Genomic DNA, 27,992 nt, shown 5'->3' on the forward strand with positions numbered 1-27,992 from the left:
CATCCTGCCTCACATGGCCGACAATGCTGCACATTTTCACCACCAGGCTCATCGGAATACCAACCCTGAAATATCACATTTCATATTATGTACATAAAATGATTATGAGTTGTCCCAGTAGTACACATAGAGTGAATATAAAAACTCTATGTTCGGATGCCATTTTTTTTGCTTTTTGGTTTGTTTGTTTGTTTTTGTGACCTTTCCAAATCGATCACATTTTTTTCCATCTTTTGGAAAGGGAAAGTAAAACTAAATGAGTGAAATAATGTGGTTGCATAAGTGTGCATGCTCACTTTTAACTTGGATGCGGCTGTGTTCCAAATCAACCAATCACATTCAATGAGAGTCAGCAAACACCTGCCATTACTTAAAGTGCATCTAATTCACCACTTTTCAATCTCTTTCTTGGAGCCATTTCTTTTCCGATCAGAAGCCTGAAGGTTTTTTGCTAACACGAACAGATATTTAGAACTGCTCATAATTCCCTCCACTTTGTATGAGTGCAAAAGTCCCAAAGCACGATGCTACCATCCACAACACCTGTAGCTATGGTGTTCCTTTGGTGATGAACGGTGTTTGCGGCAATCATACTTTTGGGAATTAGGGCACAAAATGTCAACCTTAATTTTTTTTAACACTTATACAAAGTAGTTCAAATATAATTACTATACATACATTTTCCCACATGGTTGGGAGATTTTGTTCCGGTCCAATGAAACTAAGGTTGAACTAGGTCACCTTTATCTTGGGTTACTGTTTTTAGATCGCAAAACCTGGCATTTGAATGGGGTGTGTCGACTTTATATATTCACTGTACACATTATGTACTCAACTGACTGTAGGACAGGGGTGAGGAAAAGAAGATTCTGGAGGACAGTAAGATCCCTTTGGGCACTGTGGTGGCAGGGATAAGCCTGTCTGGTTGCACAGTTGACCTCCTTGACACTGCACGCACGATTGTGCACCTCGGCGCTTTGGGGGAAAACAGAAAACAACCCTGAACAAGGTAAATCTATTAAGTCTGCATCAGCACAACGTCAGTTTTTATTCATACTGGCTGGAAAGTTCCAAGAGGACAAGGCTCCGGCCTGACTGCTCCTTCTAGTGCGTAGTGACCCTGCTCTGCTTCATGCTGAATAGGAGAAGCTGCACCGCCAGTGCAGTAATATCCAGGAGAGCAAGAGCCTGACGGGGAGGTGTTGTTGGAACCAAGACAATACAACCTTACAGGGAGAGAAACACAACGTGTTAAAGCCTGTGTGTGTTTTTAATGTCAGGTGATCTTACCCTGGTGGACAGCTGACACAATCTTCAGGTCTGCCCAGACCAAAGCTGTTGCTGAAGGTGCCAGGGGGACATGGAATAGGCGAAGAGGAAGCTGGTGGACAGTAACTTCCTGGAGGGCACAAACCACCCGTCTTTCCGTCCAATGGAGTCTAGATATGGACGCAATAAAAGATGCCCAAATGGACAACACGAAGAATATGTGTGAATCAAACCAACAGGAAGCGGAAGCAAATAGAGGTCAGCTATAAAATATTCTATTGTTAAGAGTTTGCATGTGGAAATTATTCTCTATTCATCCAAAAAAAGATTTGCGAGGTCATTGATGATGGACCTGCTGTCCCAAAGGCATTCGATTGAGAGGTTGAGGTTGTGGTTCTCAAGCTCTTCCATACCAACTTGATTTGTGAACTGGGGCACAGTCATGCTTGGAGACAAAAGTGACCTCCGTCTGACTCTTCCCAGATTTTTGGAAGCATGTAATTGTCCTAAACGTATGAAGACATAGGATGACAAACTGAAAATGTATGCCGTGTCAACTTTAAACTTTGTTTTCACTTCACAGGTACTTTAAGTAATTTCAGGGGACTTGGAAAACCCCTGACTGACTGAATAATTTTAGATTTTAGAAGTGTGACTCAATATTTCCCTCTCCACACTGTTTCAAGGCAAGCCAAAAGTAATATATGAGCATTATTACGGCAGTCAGTGCTGAAAATAATCACAAAATAAGGCCTTAAGTTTCAGTCGCACTGTACATTGGGATTTAACGCGAGATCCTTATTCCTCATTATAAACCTCATAACACAGTTGCAACATACTGCAGACTTGGCTCCCCCTTTGCAGTAGAATCCACCTTTGCAGATGCCAGAGGGCTTTGTCAGGCCTACACCATCGCAGTGCCAACCGGCGCCGCAAAGGGAACACTCAGACTCATCACTGAGAGCTGAGCGTGAGCCATAGCTTCCCTCGGGACACGTTTGAGCGGTGGATGATCCTTCGGGACAGTAAAAACCCTATAAAGGCAATGATAGATCGGCACTAATAAAGGGACGCGACATGCACTGTTGGAAATCTTGTGTTAGTCGATAAAATAGTCTGTATTCCCACCTGAGGGCAGAGAGAGGGTGTGTGCACTCCTGCTCCGTCACAGAAGTATCTGGACGGGCATGAAACACAAACCTCTCCACTGTGACCAGACGCTGTGCTCCTGTATTGTCCAGCTTGGCAGGGGTTGGAATACAGGTACCCAGTCCCGGTAGGGCAATAATGCCCATCAGGGCAAAGGCCAGTCTGCAAAATCGAAACAGGTTTGCGCCGATATATAAGAAGGCAATTATATTGTGAAACAAGCTAAAAATAACCACAAAACACGCTATATGAACAAAAATCATGGGAATGTGATATTGGAACCCCTCCGTGCACAAGGTAAGGTCTATAAATTCGGTGAGTCCTTACTTTAACCTCATCAAACACTTTTGGAATTAACTAGAAATGATCGGTTGGAGTGAAGGCAAGGTGTCCCAATACTTTTGTTCATACTGTGTCTAAGTCAAGGATGGGGAACTTAAAGGGTCGAGGGGTCCCCAATTTTTTTATCAGTGCTACAAGCAAACTACGCACTTCCAAACAAGATATATGTCAAAAATCTGTGTAAAAAAAAAAAAAAAGTGCTCTTCATAATAATTTCATTTTTTGTAATAACTTCTCAATGCGTGTATAAAAGATCCACTAGTGTTAACCCAACAACAAAAGTGTTTGAAGCAAAGAGCAAAATAAACACAGATTTTTTTTTTCACAGAAATTACCATTCAAGTACAGCACAAAACTGCTAAACAACAAACCAACACCAAGTGCCAGTATTTTTTTTTCTTCTTCAAAATGAATCAAGGGGCCACTTCAGAGTGCGCAAACCAGGTTGCCCATCCCTACTCGAAGTAGTGAAACACGCATGATCGCTGCAGTCTTACAGGTGCGGTGATGGGGTGCTCCTCAGGGTGTTGAGAATAACAGTACTTCCCCCCAGGACACGACACGCACTCGCTGACCTCACTCAAACCAGGATGTTCACTGTAAGTACCGTTGGGGCAGGGAATGGGGTTGGGATCCTGCAAGAAAATGTGCCAAGGCGTCTCAAGCAGCAATAACAAGACGGAATGTCCACTTATCAAACTCACAATGCCTCCTCCCGGGCAGTAGAAGCCACGAGGACAGAGGGTGGCCGAGCGGCGAGGGTCTCGAGCTAAGCCCCGAGAGCAGAGAAAACCCGGGGGGCACACCATGACACTTAACATGGCTTCCTCACTCGTGGTCTCGTTGTTGCAGAAGTGGCCCGGCAAGCACGGAGAACACTCTGCAGCGCCTTCGTCCTACACACACGCACGCACACACAAAAAGGTTATGGAGGAAGATTCATCTAGTTGTTGAAGTTAAAGATATGCGCCGGTATGGGGGAGGAACAGCACAAGATGCAACTTAAAAAGCAAAAGGAGGAGAGCAAAATAGAAGGTTGCAGATATCAGATCTTATCTAACACTGGGAGCAAACAACTACGGTGGAAACAGCAATGACAATGTGGAGTTCAACTTCAATGTTCTGTCAAAATACACTTCAAAGGTCAAACTAAGCCAGTTCAAACTATCATTTGTGATGACAGTAAACCTGAAGTGATTTCAGTTTTGTGAGCATCTAAAAGATTACTTTTTTTTTCTTCCATTTTTATATGGTGACACCACAGAAGCGTTGATGGCATTGGGGGAGGAAAGTGTGACAATAAACAGCGAACAGGAAAAGCCACTGAACGCGGGGAAGGCTTTGGCTCTTGACCTCATGCGTTACATCTGCATTACAATTAAAACATCCCGTAAGTGAAAACAAATTTTTTCTCAGAATGTGAATATGTGCTGTCCGAGTGTTGGCAACAAAGCTGACAAATTTGAATGATTTATACAGCGTATATTTATACAGCCTCAAAAAAATGATGAACAATCATGCCCTTGTCTCCGCTCTCAAATACTGCACAAAAAAAATGGATGCTTCTTAATCCAGCATCTTTCTTACGCCTACACATTCCTACATGTTCGAGCCATGAAATCTGCGCTTTCAGTAAAGCCTCCAGTGACTGGAATATATCCCACTGGGTCATCGATCCGATCTTTTTATGTCGCCGTTCACATTACAAAAACAATTGCGACTGTTAACGTGAACAGAATGTGTCTGTGAAGCGACACGGATACATGCACAAAACACAATGTCGTATCTGGCCCCCCGTGTCTCACAGACTTATTTGTGGCAATTTTGAGAATTTGGCAATTTTGGGCTTCAACTGACTCCCGGTGATGTAACATTTGTCACATTTTTATGATTTAAAGGTTGAATGAGCATGAACTGAGCGTCCAGACCACGGTCGCATCAGATACATGTTCAATTTATTTCCACATGATGAAAAAGGCAGATCACGCTGGAGCAGCACTTGATTGATATTGTAGAGAATTCACTTGAGTGATTCATGTAACAATGTGGCTCTTACCAGCAAAGTATAGAAAATATTATAATGTCTTATTTAAAAAAAAAAACCTGCCTGCACAGTTAATAAAGATTTAATGTGGGCAACAGTATGAACTCTGGAACAAATAACTTATGGGGAAAAAAAGTTTTAAATTTAGAACTTGGACGAGTCAGCCAGCGACACAGAGTGGATTGTCGAGCTTTGACTGTATCATAAAATGTGTTTCTCTCCTCAACAGATAGGAGGTGACTAATATGAGTCGTATCACTGTGGGGGCTGAAAATATAAAAATAAATAAATAAAAAATAGCACCATCAGGATGAGACTACAAACATTATCTGATTCTGACTGATCAGTAGTCCAGTCACAATAGATGGTGGGCGATGGCCCTTACAGAGTAGCTGCCGGCTCCACACACTTTGGGGTTAACAGTGGCTGAGTGGGAGCAGAAATAACCGGCGGGGCAAGTAGAGCAGTCCTCCAGTGTCTGACCTCCTATCACACGGCGAAATGTTGAGCTGGAGAAAGGCGGGATGGGAGTGTAAATACACAACTCTTGCCAATCTCTTGGATATTTGATATTGAGTCTGTGCTTACATGGGGCAGGGTGCAGGTTTGGAGGTGCCTTCGAGACAGAATGAGCCTTCGGGGCAAGGCAGGCAATCTTTTTTTTGCCTGTTGCCCATGTGGATGCTGTATGTACCTGCCGGGCAAGGAAACTGGGAACCATATGCGGTCCCTGAGGATGCAGCATCAACAGAGGTATATGCCTCATGATTTCCTATTTTACATTGACAGCTTCGAGCCAATATAATGACGTCTTGCACTTCTGTGTACCTTCTGGACAGTAGTGCCCTGAGCTGCATCGGCCCGATGGCGCTCCTGATCCCACCAAACAGTACCAGCCCTGTGGGCACGGCTGGCATTCAATCTCAGCTTCTAATCCACTCTGACCACTCCAAGTGCCCACGGGACATTTGTACTGGGTGGGGAATTTGGTACCGGGTGGACAATAATGGCCGACAGAACAGGAGAGAGGTGGCCTGTGGATACCACCTGTTCCTAAGAACCAATGTGAGGGATAGAGAATATTGAGAATGAACAAACACAAATGTATTTTTTTTCAATGAATAAAGGCCACTCATATATCCGAAATGTCCTTCAAGTATAAAACAGTGGTTATTGGTCATTGTGAATCCTCAAAGGAAGCCAAATGTAACCATATTAACAAGCTTGTCAATCATTTTTTCCCTTCATTAAACAAGAGCAATGAACCTCGAAGACAAGCGTATCGGGCCGGACACTGCTGACATTGCGAACGATCTGTGAGGTCCGTGCGGTTGCTCAGCGTCCCTGGAGGACACGCATTGGTTGGGGCATTGGGTTTAGACGAACCAGGAGGACACACGAACCTATTGCAATTAAAACAAACAAACAGAAATCATAGAGACTATAAACAAATGGTTGCAATACATATCTGAAGAGAATGGACATTTCATGAGATTCAGTACCAGGGTTGTATGAAAATCTCCATCAGTTTTAGTGTGCCCTACTGGACACTTTCCAATATGTCGTTTATGGCTTATGTCCATTTGCTATAGGTAAGGCATCCCGCATATTCCAATAAAATGGAAACAGTTTCCTTTGTAACTGCCTTAGTACCTGGCAATAAATGTTTTGCGAAATCTACTAAAGCTGAATAAATGATTTGGATACACACCAGGGACAAGTATGAAACTACTACATTTTTGGTGAGGAATACATTGTTTTTAAATTATTTTGCTTTCATAGGAGATGTTATAGTGGAAACGTATCCCACTGGCGGGATACAATGGTGTTCATTATTAGGGTTGTTGTTTGCCACGGAGATTGGCTGAACAATTCAAACCGACATCGCAGTGTAGTAGATTGCAATTTTTAAATTGCCATGGCTGCAATTTGGAGGAAAAATAACAAGAGATAAAACGTTTGTTTCATTTCAGTCGTCTTTATATATGACACACAAGAGGTGTCCGTTGAACGAGTACAGATGCCTTCTGATATGTTCTAGGATGAGATTTTCATTTGTATATATGCGGAGGCTCGTCACCCGTGCATGCAGTCCACATCTGGTGCCGTCAGAGCCACCTGAGTGCAGGCCTTGCCCCCATGGCACTCTCTGCAGTCGGCCAACTCGTCCTGACCCTCCAAGGGGTTAAAGGAGCCCGGCAGACACGGCACAGGGTCACTTGTACCCTCGGGGCAATAGAAACCGGCCGGGCATTTGAGACAGTCCTTCAAACCTGAAAGAGGAGAGCACATTTTCAGTGGATATACACACGAGCAGTGGTTGTACCGTTGGTGTTGTCGGAATTATTCATGCTTATATTGGCAGGAAAAAGGCAGATGAGAATGGTCCATGAAGTTTTACTCAGTTTCTAACTTCTTTCACTATAATGAATTCTTTACTCTTATTTTTTCCATATCATTCCTGGTATGTCATTTTTTTTCTGTACGAGGTAAATCTTTTTCTGCCCTCTTTGTGTCCATCTGTAACATTTCAGATTTACCTCATGATTCATCATGAATATATATGGACTACCCATATTCATTTTTATATAATAACTGGGCTGACATCTCAAGAAACTGCAACGCTTTCTTAAAGGGATAACACGAGGTTCCTGTTTAAGGAATTCATGTCTGTGTATGTTAAAAGGTACCGGTATTTAATGATCTATCCGTGTTAGACGATGGCATATAAACTAACTTATCGCTCCTTGATGAGGAGTGAAGGTGCCTCTGGGACACGTGACTTCCTCCAGTGTGCCAGCAGGACAGAATCTTCCTCGAGCGCAAGGCAAGCCAGGAGCTGAGGAACCTGTCAATGCAAACGCGCATCATCCCACTGGAGCGTTAAAAGCCAGAAAATTACTTTTCCTCCTCCACAAGGGTAGATTTTAATTACACGGCTGTTTTATTTTGTGAATTTCTCCTGCGACTGTGGTCACTCATTTCGCTGACCTTACCTGTCGGACAGAATCGTCCTTCGCTACATCTTTTGCAAGCTGTCCTACTTGTCTGACCCACTTGTTCTCCTGCTGTCCCAGCAGGGCAAGGTGACCCGTGAGGGGTGGCGGTGCCCTCCTCACAGTAGAAACCCAGTGGGCACAAGAACTGAGGAGAGGGTCGAGCTGAAGTCCCTTCCAGACAGTAAAACCCTTCAGACAAGTATTTGCGGATAAGAAAGAACGCTTTTAAGAGGACAGAAGATGTACTGGCACTGCAAGTAACAATGTGACTGGATAAAATAATGAATGGATGAGCTGATTTCTTTCATATTATTATAGGATTTGACTGCATCCACAAAATATTTTGTGGGTTTTGCACACCAAAATAATGCCCTGTCAATCATATACAATATTTGGGGTGTGGGGGGGGGGGGGGAATTAACTTTTTAATTAAATAACATGACCCATCCAATGATTTTCTAGAATGTTGATGCTTGTTAGGGTCGTGATTGACATAATGTCTTTTCTAGCTAACTTTGGCATGCAGACAACCAGTCTTGCACAAACACATTCACCCACATGGACTATTTTGTGTCTTCAATTTACCTAAAGTGCATGTTTCGGGTTTATGAGGCAATCAAGGTACACGGAGAAAACCCATGCAAGCATGGAGAGAACATGCCATATTCACACGGGAAGGCCTGAGCTAAGATTCAAATCCAGAATCATTTGACCTTGAGGGGAAACATGCTATAACCACTTGTCAACTGTGGTACCTATTTCCTAATTAAGTTTATGAGCATCAAAATACATTGTTATTGCAATGAAGTTGTTTTAAGATTGGGTAGGTGCTAGGACAGTCATGTTGATGGAATATTTCCAATTTACCTATTTAGCTTTTCGTGTCATTTCCAGCTGTAATTCTCCAGAGAACACAGAGAGGATTTTGACCACGACACAAAGAGCACTTACTGAGGTCACTGTCAAGACTGAAAACCGGCACGGTATTGTATAAGTATTCCTGTATTTTGAATTTGCACCCCAAACGTAGACTTCATCTTTTAACAATGCTAAACAAAGCTCCAAAACGTTTTGTGGCAATCCATAATTTAAGTTGGCATTATACTGACATATAATTGCACTTGACTGAGGTAATTACCTTCACAATTACTCATCAATAGTCAAATTAGTCTGCTACCTGCAGGACATATTGTGCAGTCTGTCAGCCTCTGAAGACCTTCTTTGGGTCCATAGCTCCCTGCAGGACAAGGTATAGCGATGCCTTCTTCACAGTAATGACCTGTGTTGAAAAAAAAAATACTCATACTTTCTTGCATTACAGACATGAACATGAGAATCTTGTGTTATGAAAGTGATGAACACTTACCTACTGGACAAACAATACAGAGTGAAGCCTCCTGTGGGTGTTTGTACGTGCCTGGTACACATGCAATGGGTTGACTTGACTTTTGGTCTGACAGCCTCCGCAGGGGTGGCATGACTCCCCGGCACATTGAGGAGGTATCATTACATCCATGGCATGAGGTCTGGCCGAGTGTGGAAGTTGATCCAGGCGGACATGTGAGCGGCTGAGACATCCCACTGTCTGGACAGTAACTTCCTGGCAAAGTCAGAGGTGCATTTTACTTGTGTGTGGCCTATTGTAGCTCACGTGCACTCATATGCATTGTACAATGTGTTTTGTTTTGTTTTTTTTTCCAAACCTGCAGGACATTGAAGGCAGTTGATAGCGCACACACCAGAGTAGAAGCCTGGGGGGCAGTCATTACACTCCGTGTGATGGAAGTTTGGCTCTTTTCCGGGCCCACACTGTTAGACATGAAACTACGTTACGTGAATAATGCGTATACTGTAACAACACACAATAGTCATCTCTCTGACCTTTTGCGCAAATCCAAAAGTGCAAACGGAATCTATAGGACATGTTAGACACTGGAGAATCCCTTCAGGAGAATGTTCCCCAGGTGAACATAATGAGATGCTTCCATTGGCTGGAAAGCAGGAGAAACCTGCTGGGCAGAGCCTGCACTCCACGCGGTCTTCAGACGTAATCAGACCTGGAAAACAAGGCTGCAACACGCCACGGGAAGTCATGGCATAATACAATCTCTCATTCATAATAGAAGAAATAAGCACCACTGGTATTCTACAGTACATGTTTGTGGCTACCTGTTTTATTTTTTTTACCGTGAAAACCGGGTCGAAATGGCTCTTTGAGTGAAAAAGGTTGCTGACCCCTGCCCGAGACCATTATGACGTTCGAAAATCAGTAATAATACTTGAAAATCAATCCTGAAACACACAAGGAGCCATTGCAGATTTTTTAATTGATGTCATATGCGCCTGTCTTCCAGTCTTAGTCAGGACCCGTGTCGCAGAATTATGTAATAATTGCAGATAATGAAATGCTCTTTTTAGGAAGACCAGAAATCAAAGCATTGCAGTAATCAATTCGCACGTCTCTGTGCTGGCCAGAAGGAGAAAAGGGTGAACTCTTGCTATGTCCTTCAAGTGATTAAAAATTTGTTTTTGTTATATTTTTAATACGTATATGAAATAAAAATGAGCTCAGAGTCTGGAATGACACCTTGAAGTTTTACCTGAGGCAAAGGGTGTAAAGATGGTGTTTGTAATTTAGTTGAAAGTCTCTCTCTCTCTACATCTCAGGACAGATGATTAAAACTTCAGTTCTGTCCTGGTTGAACTGGAGAAAGTTCACTGCCATCCAGGATTTGATGTCCAGGATACAGTTAAAAAGAGCATCCAACGGACTGGCATCATCAGGAGACAGAGACGTACAACTGCATATCATCAGCATAGCTGAGAAAATTCACTCTGTGCCTCCTGATGACACCACTAAGAGGAAGCATATATAAATTAAACGACGAGGAACCTAAAATCGCTCCTTGAGGTACGCTGCATATTCCTTCATTATGTGTCTTCTGTGGGTTTTTGTTTCAATCGCTACAATTAATGGGGGCTCAAATCATCCATCCATCCACGATCACAAAGTTAGGGTGAGTGGAGTTTTCTTTGGGCAGTAGGCGGGGTGCACCCTGAACTGGTTGCCAACCAATCAAAGGGCACACATAGAAAAACAACCATTCACACTCACAGTCACACCTAGGGACAATTTAGAGTGTTCAATTAACCTAACATGCATGCTTTTGGAATGTGGAAGTCAACCGGAGTACCTGGAAAAATCCCACGCAAGCGTGTGGAGAATATGCAAAATCCACACAGGAAGGCCAGCACATGACCTCTGTACTATGAGGCGGGCATGCTAACCAGTCGAGCCCCGTTCTTGATGTCAAATATGACACAGAGAAATCCTAATCTTGGTAAAGGTCGGTTTACCTTGCAGTCAGTAATCCTGCTCCTCCCTGTATATGGATTGAATGTTCCCAAACCACATCTCTGAGCCGCAGATACATTTCCAGGACAGCTGTGGAACATGCATACGTCATTAATCTTTTACCATGTAAAAAAAAAAAAAAAACATTTTATCTGCATAGTTTCTTTTTATTTGGTTGGTGGCTTACAAATGACCCGAGGGGCACTCCAAACAATGTTGGTGGGAGAAGTATGTTCCCTCTGGACACTCAACAAGTACGGTGGAGGAGAGATCTGCACTGGCTTCAAATTATTAGACATGAAATACATATGAGTTAACTTGTGACTTGCTCAAAGAGCTTAAAAATATATCACGTATACTTTTAAGAGTTATTGCTCTTACCAGACGTCAGTCCAGGTTGGGTGCACAGCACAAAAATCAATACAGCTGAAAACCACAACAGATGCATTGTCACCAAATTTCCAATCTAGGCCATACAGTTACTGAAATAGGCTATGTTCAGTCAGAACTGTTTGGTCTGAGCCTGCTTGACTGTTTAATGTATGAAAGTGAGAAGCACTCAGTCGCTGAAAGTGAAACGCGAACGCAGGAATGCGATTCCCAAGCGACCGCCAAAGTTGATAATGGTGTTCGGCGGTGGTGTGTAACCGGATTCTCCGTGTTCATAATGCATGAGTATGTGCTAAAGAGGACTTATCTGCGTTTGTAATTATTCATGCGGTCCGGACTATTCATTTGGTGGTGACAATGAGGTGAACTAAACATGGGAAATGCAAAATAAAATAAAAAAAATTAAAAACCAATCCGTTTAGAAAGACTGATGACCGATGTTCCCATTTCAACCATGCACATTTATGATTTAAAGATTAACATCAGACACATCCTGTTGTTTGAATGAGCATCAGCCGCGCCTCTGCAGACGTGCTGTAAAACGCATCTCCATCTATTGCATCACTCGTCTTGGGCTATTTTTTTTTTTTTTTTTTACTTCACAAAGTCTTCTAGTGCCTTTAAATATCAATGAGTGGGTTTATTGTTGGCATATCATCTTTTACGACGAGCTTGTCAACCAAACATTCTCAACTGAACTTTCCGTTCCAATGAAACAGCTGCAAGAAATGGAAAATTATTGTCATTCAGTCTTACATACACCACTTCCTGTGGTAGAGATGGTTGAGGGCTTGCCAGTTTATTTTTACACGGTTGCAAACGAGCGCAACATACTGAATGCATTTGAAAGACAGCACTCATCAGAATCGAATGTGACAAACAATGAAGATTCCATTTTATTTAGCACTGTTTCATTTATGGATAGCTAAAGGTAACACTGATTGTATTTTTCAGAGTCGAATTATGTCCGATAACAATCATTCCTTCTTTTTACAGACACCGAATGCTGCATGGACACCAAGGGGCTCTTGGAGTTCAAGTCTGTCACACTGGGGCAATCTCTCACATTAAAATGCCATTACGACTGCTCTGATGCATTTGTTCGGGGCTGTTGGAGCAAAGCGTCTGATAACTCTGACTGCCTGGGGGTCCGAAGCCTCGAATCCTGCAGCGTAACTCTACATCTGGACACTGTTTCCGTGCAAGATCTCAAGTACAATTACACTTGTTACACACGAGCAACAGATGACCCGCAGCTCAGAACGAAAACACGCCATGTTGTATCTCTATTTGTAAAAGGTAGCAAACACTACAAAATTTATATTTGACGTAAAATCTAGATTTCATTTGAAATTGATTTTTTTTTTCCCAGCCCAGACAAGTGCTCAAACCTGCACAGTTGCGCCAACTAATAGTAAGTGGTAAAATGGTGAATGGGTAATTTACATACTGTGTAATTCATTCAATACACTTATTTACATGTCGCATTCCTTTTGTCACCACAAACTGTGATTTTCATTCACAGTGCCTGCGAATGTTCAGCCAAGGGATTCAAGCGGAGGTGAGATATCACTGTCGCACTTATTGTAAATATACAATATCAAATATTTGTGAACATTGAAGTACAACAGTCTTTTTTCTTTCCCCCGGAAGGATGGCAATTTAAAGAAATTCATGTTTTGGCAACCTTTTCCCTCGCCGTGGCCTTGGCACTGACCGTGTTGGTTATGTATTCATGTGTGAAATACAATCCATGCAGCAGAAATGGTAAGTATGATGAGCAAAATAAAATTTGCCAAATGAATCTGAAATTTGAATAGAATTTTACATTCATATTTTGACACATGTTTCAGGGGATGATGATGACGATTGTGATATATCCAGATCAGGGTTAGTTTTTATATTAGGCTGTATTTGGTCTCCATAATCAGGACTTTGTGATTTTTATTTCTTTTTTACTCTAATTTCAGTTCATTGCTCCATTCCCGAGTTGTTGTCTCGTCAATGAATGGTAACCGTGTACTATATAAAAAAAATTGTAAAAATGTACCCAAGTTTGGTATTTACCACTGCTTTAATCTGCACAGATTCATCGGCATCCCAAAATGAACAACTGACTTTAAGGGTTACCTCACAAGGTACAATCTTCCCTCCAACAACAACATCACTAAAATACTTCGAGGATAATCTTTTTATGAAATGATATACTCTTTATATGCAGACGATGAGTGTCAAAGTGAAGTTCCATATGCTGAAATCATGATTTCAGTCAGAGGTGTCAGTACACCAGAGCTCACTCAGGTCAGCTACTTGGCAACAAACGACTCACAACAGGTAAGCCAACTTTCTCTGTCTAATATATCTACCATACATACTTAGATTTAATGAACACCTTGCTTTCAAGAATATCAGCGCTGCCTTGGAAATAAACACACAGGACATTGTCTGTGGGAATGAGGAATCCATTCAATTACTACTACTAAACTGAATTATAGGCCGATTTCTTTTTTTGTTCTATTTTATTGTAAAAGTCACTCTCTTGCTCTGCTTTAGTGGCGAGGATGCGAATCGAGGGGTCACATACAGTCCTCACACTCAGTTGACAGGCTTCACGTCCCGCACCCCAGAGAGGTCAGCCGCAAGCTGAGTACAAACTCAGAGTACGCAGTCATCACGTACGCCTGACTTGAGAAGACATGGGCAGCCATCGTCTGCAAGAAGAGAGAGACGAGAAAACATGAATCCTGTTTATTCTGTCACTGCTGCTATTTTGGATTGACGGAGTGACGGATGGATGGATAGACGGATGGAGGGAGGAAGGGAGGAAGGAATGATAAATGGATGGGGAGACAGACAGAGAGACAGATAGATAGATAGACAGATCGATAGATAGATACATAGATAGATACAGTAGATAGACAGATTACAAATGCCTTGTTTCATAAGTAGATATTCCACGTATCTCATCTATCTTTGCATTTGTATTGGTTTGAATCACACGTGTCAACATGCTGTTCATCGATGCCATGTATTTCATTTCATGTAATTCGTATAAAACGACAAAAAAATAAAGTAGCCTCAGCTAGGCCAAAAGAAATTTTGAGTTGTTCAGTATTCTCGGATCTTTTTGCGTTTCGTAAGTTTATTGAATTCGAAATCAATTATTATTTATTTTCGAGGAGAGAACATTACAAGAAGCAAATGCAATTGAAATTTGTTATGGCCTGTATTGCAATTATCCCAATTTAAGCAAATGTTGTTTTGTTGTTGTTGTTGTTGTTGTTGTTGTTTTAATGAAGCCTGGATGAGTATTGGGCCTTATCGGTGTCCGTCGTTGCGAATGTTGCATAGCAACAACCATCAACAATAGCGTCTTGACACGCTTTTAATAAACGTTCAGACACTAGAGGTAGGTTACAAGTGATTCTAAGTCGTCAAACTTAATTTCCATAAGTACATTTTAAACAGGTATACCTCAAGTAGATAAAGAGACAAACATTCCAATTATATGTTATGACTTTAGAGTGCTAGCCAGTTAGCTTTATGGACAAAGTTTACGCAAGTTAACCTCCCTGAAAAAAAAGAACTGCAGGATTTCTTACCTAAACGAGTGGTCGAAATGTCGGTGCCTTTCTGCAACACCCACCTGAGGATCCCACGGGGATTTGGCGCCGTCCTTGAAGGTCTGGTTCGAGAAATTCTACGTGACCAACCTGGAGACATTCCCAAATATGCCGCCCTCTACTTCAAGCGCCTTCTCGGCCAACGAGAAGGTAAAAAAGATTTGGACTTGCAGTGTCACAGCAGTACAATTAAACGATTTGTAAGTGGTTACCTGTTCTGGCTTGCAGGTAGTGGCGTGGACCCAATTGAGTGGGCTGCCAGCCTGGAGGACAGATTTGACAGCGACCGTACATTTCAGGCCAGTTGGTGCTAAAACAACGCCAGTTGTGATTGATGTCACCTTCCATCTTGCTCATCAGGCTTTTTTTGTGTGTCCGTGTCCTGCTGCAATTTTTCTAGAATAACTTTGACGTTGTATTGTTCTTCGACAGGATGTTCCTCAAGCGGTACCTGAAACAGAAGTTCCCATTTCTGAGTGAGTTGACATTTTGTCCCAATAATGCATTTCTGCGTTTGCTGCCTTTTGACACGTTTAACGACTGAATGGATGTTATCTAATCTCATTTAATTGACAGCGCAGGAAGGAATGGTGGGGACAATATGTATGAAACAAAGTGCCAATTGAGAGAGAGAGAGAGAGAGAGAGAGACTGAATAACATAAAGAATCAAAGTTGGTAAATAAAAGACAAATAAATAACTTGATGTTTGAAATGAAGTTTTGCGATCATATCGTCCCAAAGTCGTTCATCCATGCATATTATTAATCCATCCATCCATTTTCTAATTGTTTCATTGACCTGAGAATTGTGGTTTATCGTTAAGATAATCATAATACATAATCAACCATTAGCTTTAAAAACAAACAAAAAAAAAACATAAAGCTTTTCATTCATGCATTTTCATCCTCACCAGTATTGCAGCTGATCTGAATCCCATAGAGCTGCTGAACAAGTTTGAAAAGTACTCTTATTGCGGGGGGTTTCCCCCTCAGAATGACAATTTTGATTTAATGTTAAATTTAATCTCAATGGAAATTTCCATTTTGTAGCCTTCCTGCCAGTAGAAAAAAAGCTTGTGCATTAACTGGCCATAAGTGGCCATTCTGTCAAAGAATTGTAAACCAACATTTGTTTGCTGTTTTTTTCCCCCCCAGACAAAAAACACCTGAGCCACAAACTGAAGAAGTGCCTGCTCAGTCATCAGAGTCCACACAACTTCAAGTCTTAGCAGCAACGTCTGATCAAGTTGACCCAACTGAGGCTCAAAACGAGAAAGCCCAGGATTTACCTCAGTCTGAGACACCAAGTGAAGTCTCACAGGGAGAAGAGAGCACTGAAGCTGGAGCGTCTGAGGAAATGGCTAAGGATGAGTCTGGGGAAGTGGCGCAAGAGGAGGCTATAGAATTAGCTCAGGAAGTAGCTCAGGAGGAGGTTCAGGAAGAGGCTCAGGAAGAGGCTCAGGAGGAGGTTCAGGAAGAGGCTCAGGAAGAGGCTCAGGAGGAGGCTCAAGAAGAGGCTCAGGAGGAGGCTCAGGAAGAGGCTCAGGAGGATGCTCAAGAGAAGACTCAGGAGGAGGCTCAAGAAGAGTCTCAGGAGGAGGCTCAGAAAGAGGCTGAGGAGGAGGCTCAGGAAGAGGCTCATGAGGAGGCTCAAGAAGAGGTTCAGGAGGAGGCTCAGGAAGAGGCTCAGGAGGAGGGTCAAGAGAAGACTCAGGAGGAAGCTCAAGAGAAGGCTCAGGAGGAAGCTCAGGAGATGACTGAAGGGGATGCTGAAGAGAATGCCGAAGGGAACGCCGGGGTGGACGCTGACCCAGATGCCGAGGAAGACGCTATAGGGGGCGATGTGGTGGAAACTGAGATGGAAGCTGCCAATCTTGGCGAAACAGAGACAACTACGGAGGAAGTCACAGTTGATGGTACTGAAGATGATGGTAATTCTGAGGTTGCTGAGGAGGAGAAGCCCAAAGCAGAGACAACAGAAACAGAAGAAGCACAGCCTCAAAGCGAAACCCTCGATGAGAAAGAAGAAGGTGAAGCTCAAGCTGAAAAGCCAACTGAGGAGGAAGAAGCAGAAACTGAGGCTCCTCATGAGGAAGCTGATGCAGAAGGAAATTTGCACACCGTCGCTGAACCGACAGAAAATTCCTTGGTTGAGGCGGACTCTGTGGAAACTCCACAGGCCGAGCAAAGTAACGACGTGGAAAACCAGCCAGAAGATGAAGGTCCAGAGGTGGACACTCAGGAAGAGCAAGGCAACAATGAGCCTGAAATGGAGGGAGAGCAAAATGTCACAAACGATGAGCAAATGGAAGGTACTTTTGAGCATTTGTACACAATGGACAATATGGTACATTAAATGAAAGCAATTGTCAGAATAGCGAGTCATTGCACATGCAACAAACAATGAGTTCCACTCTTTATTCTAGGTGAAGCAGCGAATAACCTTCCAGAGGGGGCCGAGCCAGAGGTTGCACCAGAACCCAATGATTAGAACGAGATGAGGTAATGTTTTATGGATGTTCTCAAGAGTGACGAATGGACATCGTCAAAACAGTTGAACAATCTGGTTGCAATGACAAATTCTGTTGTTACAAACAAAGCGATGCTCAGTTTTGATTGGCACTGATTCACAATCAGACGGCCATTGCTGAGGAGCAGTTGCTCCTGATGCTGTGTCATCAGGAGGTGAATGAAGTAACAGTGTCAAGCGCTTTAAGTCCCCGAGGTAGAAAAGTGCTATATAGCACAGCACAGTGGCCATTTTGAAAATACTCGGCACAGCGTTGGTTTTTAATGTCACTGCGTGATCCGTCTCATTTCTAACTGTAAAGGACTCCTTGTCTCGCAAATGTTTACTGCCTGCCTATCCTAACTTGCCAGTGTGCACCTTGTTTGCTGTTTCTGGTTGACCCCTGGCAAATTTTTGGTATGTATTATGACATTGGTTTTCCTTTGTGTTGTCCTCGTTGATCAATGTCTTTCGATTGTCCAGCAGTAAATTTCACACGTTACGTCTTGTTGGGCCCAACATGGATGTACACGTGTTGAAAATCTTCCCATAAAAGTGAAATATATAAATATCGTGGTGTACTTTTCAGCTCTTGTGTGCTATTCAACGCTTAACAAATTAGTTACTGCTTATTCAACCACACGTGTTAAATGAATGAAGCCTTCCTTTTAATGTTATTGGATGTATGCAAGCAAGAATAAAATCAACATGAAATTGAAAGTCATATATTTTATAAGCTTGCGATTATTAAATTTGAGAGTGGTCTGTCGTATGCGCTCAGCACCCTTAATATACCAGAAGCACATTGAGTTGCCTTGTGTATGAAATGTGCTATATAAATGAAGCTTCCTTGCCTTGCCTAGAGAGAAGGATTGTTCAAATTGTAATTACTTGTTACCGGGGATGTTGTATTAATTTAACAATATGTGCTTAACAGTGTCTCGTTTATCAGCGCTTTGAGAGCGAGGATTCAATCAGCTTTTGCTGGAGAGCCTTTGTGGTAATTAAAAGAATCACACTGTTATGCATTGGATTAATCACACAAAACAACTCTGAGGCCCGGTTCGAGTTGGGGTCATTAGTTATTTACCGGTATATCTTTTAAATTGTGTTTTGTTTTTTTTGTGATGTGTCATTTTCAGGTATTCACGCAGTGGATATAAAAAGTAAGCCCCCACCAACCCCCCTGTATAGATTTTTGAGGTCGATTCTCATATTTGGCAGAAACAAAATGTGCAAAAAAAGCACAAATTGATGAAGTTAGCTTTAGACTTGGGCCGTGAATGTATGCAGTACGTAAGCAAGATAAGCAAAGTTACTGGCAAAACACAATTTGTGCATGATACCCTTTAAATCATTTTTTTCCCTACTTCATGACATATGAGTGGATGGAGAAAGTTGTAATTCACACAGAATAATGAATGTTTTTTCAGCCATGCCGACAGTCATCATCAACACCCAAACTGAGTTAGCAAATGAATGCCTTCTGGTCTGAACTTTACTTTGGATATATCCGAGGCACTTTTCATGTGTGCTGACATCCAATTAACACGACTTTGGATGTGACGGCTTAATTCTGCAGACAGTCACATTCAGTTAATAGTTTATCACAAAGAAAAAAAAAAGGCATTTGAACAGGGGTGTTTTATACCCACTACACGGACAAAGTCTTGAATTCGACTCTGTTTTTGAAGATCTTAAATATTAAATGATCTTAACCATAACCTTGCACACTTGAGACATGATGCTGAGCTATGTTGTCCACCACCTCCTTCTGCTTTGTCTTTGCGCTTCCATCTTCTTACGGGCCACGTGATCATGGAAACCCGCCTAGATCTTGCCCTGTAAAGGCCCAGGTGTTGATGTTGTCCTCTTCCTCCTGTGGCCAGCCCCCCGTTCCTCCCGCTGAGAGGACCATGGCCTGATTGGACACAGCACGCATGTTTTTACTCTGATCGAGAAAGAGATGTGCACTGAGTGGTTACGCTCAAGAGGTTAGTAACCCACATTGCTTCCAGTTTTTCTCCTCTTGTCATATGCTGTGTGACTGAGTCAGCCTATTTAGAATGCATTGGCTTGCTTCTCAGGTTTTAACAGGCTTTTCCCTTATCGACCACACACATTAGGTCCACGGACGCAATTTTCTGCAGGGTTTTTCCTGGCTTAAATTGAGGCAGAGGTGCTACCATCCTGACCATGCTCCATGATGTGCATGTATTCTGTAAATTCAACGGACTCACTTTCTTTGACAAGAAACCTACTTTTAAGTTAAGAGTTCCAATAACAATATGACTTATCATGTTCAAGCATTCGTTTATTAAAACTTCTTCTTAGAGTCCACAAATTCTTCCATGGGAATTCATAAAGTTCACTCATAAGTACTGCAAGGTGAAAAAGTGCAGTTTAAAAAAAAAAAAAGAAAAAAGTCAATCGCGTAAAAGCACAAGTGAGCACTGACTTGCTGTGAGGTAGCAAAGCTAACAGGGCTAACGTCACCCGGACGTAAGTCAAAAGTAAGGCTCGTGTCTTCAATTCCTTCTGTCAGGGTATGCAGAAGCATGACACCTCCTGTTTTAGAAGATAGTGGCGGCTCGGAAGTCTAAACAGTAGTGCTTCTGTATTCCTATTCTTTGCCCGTGCCCTCAGTGAATTGTACACGAAACAAACTCTGAATGAGAATAATGATAACGACAAAAGATATAGCGCAACAGCTCCGATCACAAGCTGCATTTGCAGACTGCTGAGCGCTAATAACTTCCGGTGACGCAGGTCACGCGCCCCCATAGGTGAAAGATTTACCTGCTTTATTTCATTTTATTTTTTTAAATACTTTTTGTGAAAATGAGACTGATAGGATGATTGGGTGAGTGTACATTAACACCAAAAAATATATTACGAACATGCACAAAGACACACAAATAGTTGTTTGGTTTTTTTTCTCCTCTATTCCCCTCGCGATCGACTTGGGAACAGTCCGCGATCTACCGGTCGATCGTGATCGACGTAATGGGCACTGTTTTTGACATTTATCTACACCCTGGTTTAGATAAATGAATATAACAGAGAAATTCCGAAAGGATTTAATGAACCAATTTTAGGGGGCAAGGTTCAAAATTCACACAATAAATATTACATGACTCTTGACAACGTAATTGCGCTGTTGTTTGGAATAAAGTACGGTGTGTGCCGTAAGTAGCCCTTGGGCCATACTTTGCTCACCAATGCTTTACATCAGATGCTCCGTTTTGATTTAACATTGTGGTTGCAGTTAATCAACGGAAACAAACATGCATTTCTGCTCGGGGAAGTGAATATTTTTAGTTTAGTAAACGTGAAATATGGGACACTTGTATCGGAGCTGATGAGATGATGAAGTGTTTACATCACGCTGGTTCATTCGAGCACAACGTGAATATGTAGCAGGGTTCGAGGATCCTTTTTCAGCGGCTCACGATTTAAACATGCCCTTCGAGTGCCTTCCTCATGGTCATATAACCGAAATTCTCTTGAGTTCCTAATGGCGCTGAGTTGAGAGGCGCCGCTGCTGCGCCCACAGATTGAAACTTGATTGAGACGTCCATCATCATCATCCCAAGTCGGCGTCGTAGCATTTTCGCCGCCGTCGCACTCGGCCAGCCCGTCTGATTGGCCTGGACTAGCGAGTGCGCCTTCAATCGAGTACAGTGGTGGAGTGCGAAGAGTTGCTGAGAATGTTGCCATGGCAACGCCTCACTGCTCGTCCTGCTTTCTTGTCATGAAATTATTAGGGGACACGGTGATGTTGTTTCTTGCTCGGCATACAGTGTAATAGTAATTAGACTTTAATAGCCAGCACTTTTTTTTTTGGTGCCGTTTGACAACTTTACATGCCACGAACTTGCGCAACCCGCTGTACTCTTAAAACTACATTTTCGTATGCCTTTGACTGGTTGTTTACAACGCCTCACAATAGAGAGAACTTCTCGTCTTGGCTGCTTGCTGATTGATGAAGGCAAAGTGAATTGGAGTCATCAGAGAGACCTCAAGCGTGAGGCTCATTTAACGTGGGAATCGTTTCACAAAGCAGCAGTGGAAGAATGAGTGCGAGAGATGGAACACAGATTAATGGCTGTTTTTCTGCCCCTGCATTTTGTCTCTGAGGCTGGCAGTGGCGTGTGGGCGGCCTCACCAGCTGGGATCAGAGTGATGGAGAAGGCTGTTAGCTCACGCTGCCTTGAATACATTTAGAACACTGCCCGGCGCAACTCCGCTGGTTTTATTTTTGCACTGTTACTAGCTGGAATTGGAAGTTTGAGAAGATTATTTGATGCGTGTTTCTGCACGCTGATTGGTTCTTCTCATTTGTTTTGCTCGTATGCGCGCCTGACGCCGGGACAGCTATGCAACTTTACATTGTTGCATGTACATTTTAACAGTCGATATCAGGAATGCGAACGCAGTCGGACAGCAACCCTAATGAGGCTGAAAAGACAGAACACATGCTGACATGTTTGTAGGAGGTTTCTACCACCACGACCGCCCCACACACACTCCCTACCTCCCTCCCTCAATGTGTGTGTGTGTGTGTTTGTGTGTGTGTGTGTGTGTGTGTGTGTGTAGCTTGAACTGAGCTTTGTAGGCGTGTCTCTTTGTAGAAGTAATTTCGGGGGTTCTTAGAAACCAAAACCGAAGTTGTTTTGCAATAACGCACATATCCACACTTTATACAGGTGCTGGTACCTGCTAGGGGCGTGCCTTTAGCATCCACTTACACGTCCACCCTTCACTCATTGGCGGACTTCTTCGCCGCATGCCTGTCCTCACTCACGTCAGCCTTTTCTTTTTCTCTCTCTCTCTCTCTCTCTCTCTCCTTCTCTCTCTCTCTTCCTCTCTTCGTGAGCGAATGTTCCTGAGCATGCAATGATTATTAGTAAGAGCCAGTGAGGCATCTGTATATAAGCAGAGAGTGACTTATAGAGAGCGAGAGTGACACATTAGGCCCACCTGAAGACCAAGCTCATCTCTGAAAGTTTAAGACATGGACTGCCACAATGTGAGTAACATTTTCATTTTAACTTTCTGAGTTTTTTTTTTTTTTTGCACATATTAGTGTGCTGCTGAGCTCTGTGCTGACGTCGTCGTGTGCTATTTCCTCGCTTGACTGTATGTTGGACTCGTGAGAGGAGTAGTCAGACAGCATGAAACAGCTCGCCCAATGATGCCGTTTTCATCAGACGTCGATGACATGAGATTTGCTTCACAGAAGTTGAACACATTGTGTCACATGGTGTGGATAAGCAGCACCATCCCACTCAGTGGTTTCCTTCTCTCAGAGCTGGCAGCTGAGTGAGCAGTCAGACACAGAGGTTAATGAATGCTGGCTGCACAGGTGGGTGGTCGCCCTCGTACATTGGCGGGCGTTACACCGCAGACGTGATGTGGCGAGGGGGGGGGGGGCTCACTTTGTGGCCTGCTTTGTGTGAAATCGCAATCTGATTTCCTCTAGCAATGCTCTCTGGGTGTTTGCGCCACAGAATTTGAATGATTGTTTACATAAGTTGTCAACAGCCCCAGCGACATGCTGCTGACACTTTTCAGAATTTCTCTCCCATCCACCACGTCTCCTTGGGGACACTGGATGCTGACTGAAGGAAATGGATGCTGTTGTCATTTTTCAGGCTCATCCTTTTTCCATGCCAGGGTCCAGAACCATAACTTTTGTTTGTATTTCTTAGCCGCTTCTCTCAGAATTGCTTCCTTTTGTCCTTTCAAATGCATTTTCTCAGTGACAGAAGTACTGTTCATCAGCTTGTCAATGATGCACTGATTGGCAACCCCTCAGGAAGATTTTGCACCATGAAGTAGATCAAAAATTTTGCCTCGGCAAGGGCAAAAAGTGCTTGTGTGTTGTTGCATGCTGACATCGTATTAGAAATGAAGTGATATTGTGTATAGGACACGTTCACTCACTAATGGAGACGCCTTACTTCATACGGAGCTGTTTTAAAATGGTTCACATGAACTACAGTCACTTGATTTCAGGTATCAGACAAACAGATGTGAGTCCATCCGCATTTGACAGTTTAGGCGTTGCAATTTTTGCAGATCAGTCCCTTGTGCATGGCTACCCAACTGAGTTTTACTGGCCTCAAGTGCAGTTTTGTGCTTTTTTTTTTTTTTTTTGCAACGTGTTGTACAATTTACCATATTCGAGGCAAGTGTCTCAAAACTGTTTCTGTTCTTTGTTAACCACACACAAGAAGGCCTGGTACTTCCACCACCACCCAAGTCGTACAGAGCAGGGATTGGCCCAAAGCCAGGCAAAGTATATCTGGACGGCTGCACTGGAACTCAGCGTCATCAAAATTTTGATCCGGCGGATCCTTTGCGGATTGATAAAGTTTTTCTCCTCCCAACTTTAGGGTGTTGAGCATCATCATCTTCTTGTACTTGAACAACTTGAAGTCGGTGAAGGAAAAGCTTTAGCGCTCTCTGAGGCATTCACCACATTTGTTGATGCTGACAAACGAAAGCTTCTCAATCTGGCACCGAGATGCAGTCTGGCATAGCAAACGTTCTTGCTTGAATGTGCGACTTGATGAGCGATGGGCAAGGGAATGATCTACTGACAAATTCAGTCCGAATGAGATCTGAAAGGAAAAAGAAAAAAGGACTTTGTGACTTTAGTTGTGGGAAAGGCAAAATATAAGAAACACTCTTCGAACGATGCAGTGCAATTCTACACCGGACAACAAACTATAACCACAATACTTTCTGGTAGCAGCAATCAAGAGTATGATCTGTAAAGGCACATTTTTGAACACAGCTCATGATGTGTTGTTTCTGATGACGATAGCGACAAAGCCTATTCAACACTGAGAAAATGGTGACGCGTTACACTGCAAAAAGGCCAACTCGGTCATTCATAATATGATGAGGAGAAAATTTGAGCTGGGTTAACTAACCTCTCGGGCATTACCACACAGCGCACATCTCCCCGCGATCATCAGAAAAATCAGGCGTTTAATGTTCCATCATGACACGGTCCTCTCAGCAGGAGGAACATAGTCGACCCCAGGAGGAGGAGGACATCATGGACATCCCGCTGGATGACCCCGAAGCCAACAGGGCAGCCGCCAAAATCCAGGCCGGCTTCCGTGGCCACATGACCCGTAAGAAGATGAAGCCAGAGGACAAAGCAGAAGGAGAGGAGGTGAGCTGGCGACAGTTGTGTATACCTCCGAAAGACGCTATATTTTTCGGGGACGTTAATGATGCAACAGTGCGTTATTATTAGGCTACAACCAAATTGTCTCTCCACAGAACAATTCGACTGACAATGTCTGACATGTTTTGGGAAGTAATTCTTTTTTTTTTTAAAGGCATCCGATAACTGCCGTTGTTACTGTAACCTTTTTTTCCACGTGTTATATCATGGAGCAATACACAATTTAGAAGCCATACATAATTGATGAAAGCAATTAGAGCCCACCCTCTGAGATATGTTATGTGTGATTAAGGCCATGCATAACCGAGTGACTCATTTAATTACCCCATAGGCGCTCCGGCAGCAGCCGATTGAATCCTCAACTCTCAAAGCGCTGATAAATGAACCTGCTTCTCGACACATTGTTCAATCACCAGAGAGATGTTCAAGTTGTAATTTAGAGAATTGAAATGTTAATCGAGCAGGCAGTCAGAGAAGGCGCTGCTCTTCAGAAGACATTGTCCAAAATGCAAAGAGGTTCCGCTTGGTTTTGTGGTTGTATTGGCAAGCACCGATAGGCAACGTAGGAGTGTGGTCCATAAACGGTTTTTGAGAGCATGTCATTGGGCTCAACACACAATTCTAATAAATGTTAATCGAGCAGACAGTCAGAGAAGGCGCTGCTCTTCAGAAGACACTGTCCAAAATGCAAAGAGGTTCCGCTTGTTTTTGTGGTTGTATTGGCAAGCACTGATAGGCAACGTAGGAGTGGTCCAGAAACGGTTTGTGAGAGCATGTCATTGGGCTCAACACACAATTCTAAGCCCCAAAATATTTCACTCGCAATTGCTCATAATATCTAATTAGAGGCAGTTGGATCTTTTTTTGGTTTTCTTTACGCTGGTATTGTGCTGCCTTGAGGTACAAGTGACCCCAACTTCTGAGTTTCTTGAGGTGACCCGTTGTCGGGCTGGTTTTTATTTGTATTTTTTTTTCCTTTGACTTGAAAGCAAAAAAAATTAAGGTACAAACACTGTATGGTAGTAGTGACCTCACCCGAGCTAACAATTAGCATTGAAGTCGTCGTGTTATTACCCTATAAGTCATGGATGTTTAAACACAGGGGGGTGAAGCAACACATGTAGACAGACAGTACAATAATGCTCATAGGCATATTTTATGTAGATCATTCGTCCCCAAAAATAAAAATAAATAAATATTACTGCATCTCACCAAGCTTAGCTGTGACCATCTCCATTCATCGCTGTAGGGCTGTACTACACTGCCCCCACGTGGCCAAGGCACATATAACAGAAGGAGCCGCACAGTTGCAATGAATTACTGTCAACAAACTTCATTCTTTATGTTTGATTGATTTATTTTATTAATTGTTTTTATAAAACACAATATTTTTGGAACATTATTTTCCTTATTAAAAAGACATTACAAAATGTGTTGATGTTTTTTGGGGGCGGAGCAGAGGCCAATACAGATGAGTGGTGTTTCCATTCATTTTAATGAAGTGTTTCAGGTTACAAGCATGGTCATCAAACAAATTAGACTTGGATCTCAAGGCACCACTGTAGTGTAGTGTTGCCCGCTGTGATCAAGTACAAAGTAGAGAGCAGCAAGCTTGGCAACAAAAGATCGACTAGTGGTTGCGTCTAACCCACTTACTGGTATGTATATATGTAAGGGATGTATTTATTCCTGCAGGTGCGTCAACCATAGTATGCTTTAGTAGGCCAAGCAGAATTAATGAACCTGTCAAACTGAATCCTGTGCCTGCCAAACAGCTCCCTCTGGGGGAAGACCCCCTTTCCACAACATGATCTGTTTTTTTTTTAGTTCACACAGCCACCCGTCGCTTTGCTAGCAGTGTCAAAACACTGTGAAGAAAGTAACTCTAACATGAAGAGATACACAACAAAATATGGAGCTGAAAATAAAAGTTACCAGTACATAAATATCACATTCCATGTGATGATGTTCCTCGGACAAGCATGTTCTGGTGTTAATAGTTACTCAAGATGCGTTCGTGCAATGATGGATTCGCTTGTGCCACGGATGTTATCTATTATGAAAGTCAGTTGCATAATTTAAATAAGTCGACATGAAATTGCATTATGTACAACGTAACATAGGCAAAACGTTTTCATAATTTACAGTAATGTTATCTGTTTGAGGCTGATCACATTTAGTCTTCTTGTGTATATATTCATATTTTCTTAATGTGGACCGCAATCCTTACTTACTTGGCATCATTATTTATCATAAGAGTGCATACTTGACAGTATATCCAGTGGGCTACATTCCTTACTGCACTTGTGACATCAATTTTGGTTGTAAGTACCACCGTTGGAGCCCACATTGCTTCACTCCACCTTGGTTTAACGAACATGAACATACTCCAAAAGCCTCAACAAATGCGTTATGTAAGGAGAAAAAGAATACTGTACTCACCAGAGGTTCCATAGTAAGCGGGCATTGATGGCCTTTTCACACTGCACTTATTATCGCTGAACAATTAATTGAATTCCCATTGATGTCGCAATGTAGTCGAAAGCAATTTCTGAATTATAAAAGGCAGCATTTGTTTGTGTTTTTCTCCGAGCAACCACTGGAGCCTTTGACCTTGACAACAAACTGTTGGTGTTCTGACATGCTGAAACTCTGCTCGGCTATTTCTGTTTTTAGAGGCAGGAGGATCGGGGGCAGTAGAGAGCGATGACACAGCTGTGCCAGAGCAGGGATGGCCCTGTCCTGGCCTAGATGAAGAAAGTCAGAAGTGGGGAAAACGCTCTGCAACGTAGCAAGCAAGTATGGTTGGCTGGCATAAGCTGGCTAAGTTGGTTTTCAGGCGCATCTATTTACCACAGGAGTCTCCTTTTTTCTTCTTCTTCTTCTTCAACATAAATTAGCGGTAGAAAATGAGGGGGGGGCACATCTCAAGAAATGGAACCTCACTTTTTCTTCTTCTTCTTCTTCAACATAAATTAGCGGTAGAAAATGAGGGGGGGGCACATCTCAAGAAATGGAACCTCACTTTTTCTTCTTCTTCTTCTTCAACATAAATTAGCGGTAGAAAATGAGGGGGGGGCACATCTCAAGAAATGGAACCTCACT

At 42.7% G+C, this 27,992-nt stretch overlaps 4 protein-coding genes across 6 annotated transcripts; 2 read left to right on the forward strand and 2 right to left on the reverse strand.

The window, feature by feature from the left end:
• Positions 1–550: 550 nt before the first annotated feature.
• LOC109526339 (signal peptide, CUB and EGF-like domain-containing protein 3) lies at positions 551–3,213 on the reverse strand. Its single transcript, XM_019887580.1, has 5 exons — positions 3,202–3,213; positions 2,398–2,580; positions 2,109–2,303; positions 1,291–1,439; positions 551–1,226 (listed from the first exon to the last, which is right to left on the reverse strand). Exons 1-5 carry the CDS (start codon positions 3,211–3,213, stop codon positions 1,052–1,054), a joined length of 714 nt encoding a protein of 237 aa, XP_019743139.1. The 3' UTR covers positions 551–1,051.
• Positions 3,150–10,060, reverse strand: LOC109526323 (multiple epidermal growth factor-like domains protein 6). The gene is made up of 13 exons (XM_019887557.1): positions 9,685–10,060; positions 9,507–9,612; positions 9,170–9,403; positions 8,981–9,082; positions 7,801–7,992; positions 7,542–7,652; positions 6,885–7,077; positions 6,071–6,207; positions 5,633–5,857; positions 5,393–5,534; positions 5,190–5,313; positions 3,465–3,656; positions 3,150–3,395 (listed from the first exon to the last, which is right to left on the reverse strand). Exons 1-13 carry the CDS (start codon positions 9,958–9,960, stop codon positions 3,216–3,218), a joined length of 2,214 nt encoding a protein of 737 aa, XP_019743116.1. The 5' UTR covers positions 9,961–10,060; the 3' UTR covers positions 3,150–3,215.
• Positions 10,061–12,328: 2,268 nt separating this feature from the next.
• On the forward strand, positions 12,329–14,406 carry LOC109526330 (uncharacterized). Its single transcript, XM_019887568.1, has 10 exons — positions 12,329–12,479; positions 12,545–12,847; positions 12,921–12,962; positions 13,074–13,109; positions 13,202–13,315; positions 13,402–13,438; positions 13,519–13,559; positions 13,636–13,686; positions 13,770–13,882; positions 14,102–14,406. Exons 1-10 carry the CDS (start codon positions 12,431–12,433, stop codon positions 14,231–14,233), a joined length of 918 nt encoding a protein of 305 aa, XP_019743127.1. The 5' UTR covers positions 12,329–12,430; the 3' UTR covers positions 14,234–14,406.
• Positions 14,407–14,863: 457 nt separating this feature from the next.
• On the forward strand, positions 14,864–27,794 carry nrgnb (neurogranin (protein kinase C substrate, RC3) b). Of its 3 annotated transcripts, XM_019887723.1 has the most exons (7): positions 14,864–14,957; positions 15,133–15,321; positions 15,400–15,470; positions 15,604–15,647; positions 16,327–17,483; positions 17,598–17,673; positions 27,564–27,794. In XM_019887723.1, the coding sequence occupies exons 2-6, from the start codon at positions 15,168–15,170 to the stop codon at positions 17,660–17,662; spliced, it is 1,491 nt and encodes a 496-aa protein (XP_019743282.1). In that variant the 5' UTR covers positions 14,864–14,957; positions 15,133–15,167; the 3' UTR covers positions 17,663–17,673; positions 27,564–27,794. The 3 variants fall into 3 exon arrangements, with proteins under 3 accessions (XP_019743282.1, XP_019743283.1, XP_019743281.1); XM_019887724.1 differs by lacking the exon at positions 27,564–27,794 and adding an exon at positions 19,515–20,122 and having other exon boundaries at positions 14,878–15,321; XM_019887722.1 differs by having other exon boundaries at positions 14,879–15,321.
• The last annotated feature ends 198 nt before the right edge of the window (positions 27,795–27,992 follow it).

Source organism: Hippocampus comes, unplaced genomic scaffold, assembly GCF_001891065.2.
Source record: "Hippocampus comes isolate QL1 unplaced genomic scaffold, H_comes_QL1_v1.1 scaffold6, whole genome shotgun sequence".
Taxonomy (NCBI): Eukaryota; Metazoa; Chordata; class Actinopteri; order Syngnathiformes; family Syngnathidae; genus Hippocampus; species Hippocampus comes.

Excerpts from the sequence above, each read along its gene's own strand:
- LOC109526339 (XM_019887580.1), bottom strand. Across the intron at positions 1,440-2,108 it reads AAGGGGGAGCCAAGTCTGCA|ACTCCATTGGACGGAAAGAC; the intron begins GTATGTTGCAAC and ends GTCCATATCTAG. Across the intron at positions 1,227-1,290 it reads TGTGTCAGCTGTCCACCAGG|GTTGTATTGTCTTGGTTCCA; the intron begins GTAAGATCACCT and ends TCTCCCTGTAAG.
- LOC109526323 (XM_019887557.1), bottom strand. The coding sequence starts at position 9,960 with ATGTACTGTAGAATACCAGTGGTGCTTATTTCTTCTATTATGAATGAG. Across the intron at positions 7,078-7,541 it reads TCCTCATCAAGGAGCGATAA|GTTTGAAGGACTGTCTCAAA; the intron begins GTTAGTTTATAT and ends CTCCTCTTTCAG. Across the intron at positions 5,535-5,632 it reads AGGGCACTACTGTCCAGAAG|GGACCGCATATGGTTCCCAG; the intron begins GTACACAGAAGT and ends CTGCATCCTCAG.
- LOC109526330 (XM_019887568.1), top strand. The coding sequence starts at position 12,431 with ATGAAGATTCCATTTTATTTAGCACTGTTTCATTTATGGATAGCTAAA. Across the intron at positions 12,848-12,920 it reads TGTATCTCTATTTGTAAAAG|CCCAGACAAGTGCTCAAACC; the intron begins GTAGCAAACACT and ends TTTTTTTCCCAG. Across the intron at positions 13,687-13,769 it reads TTTAAGGGTTACCTCACAAG|ACGATGAGTGTCAAAGTGAA; the intron begins GTACAATCTTCC and ends CTTTATATGCAG.
- nrgnb (XM_019887723.1), top strand. The coding sequence starts at position 15,168 with ATGTCGGTGCCTTTCTGCAACACCCACCTGAGGATCCCACGGGGATTT. Across the intron at positions 15,322-15,399 it reads CCTTCTCGGCCAACGAGAAG|GTAGTGGCGTGGACCCAATT; the intron begins GTAAAAAAGATT and ends TCTGGCTTGCAG. Across the intron at positions 15,471-15,603 it reads ACAGCGACCGTACATTTCAG|GATGTTCCTCAAGCGGTACC; the intron begins GCCAGTTGGTGC and ends GTTCTTCGACAG.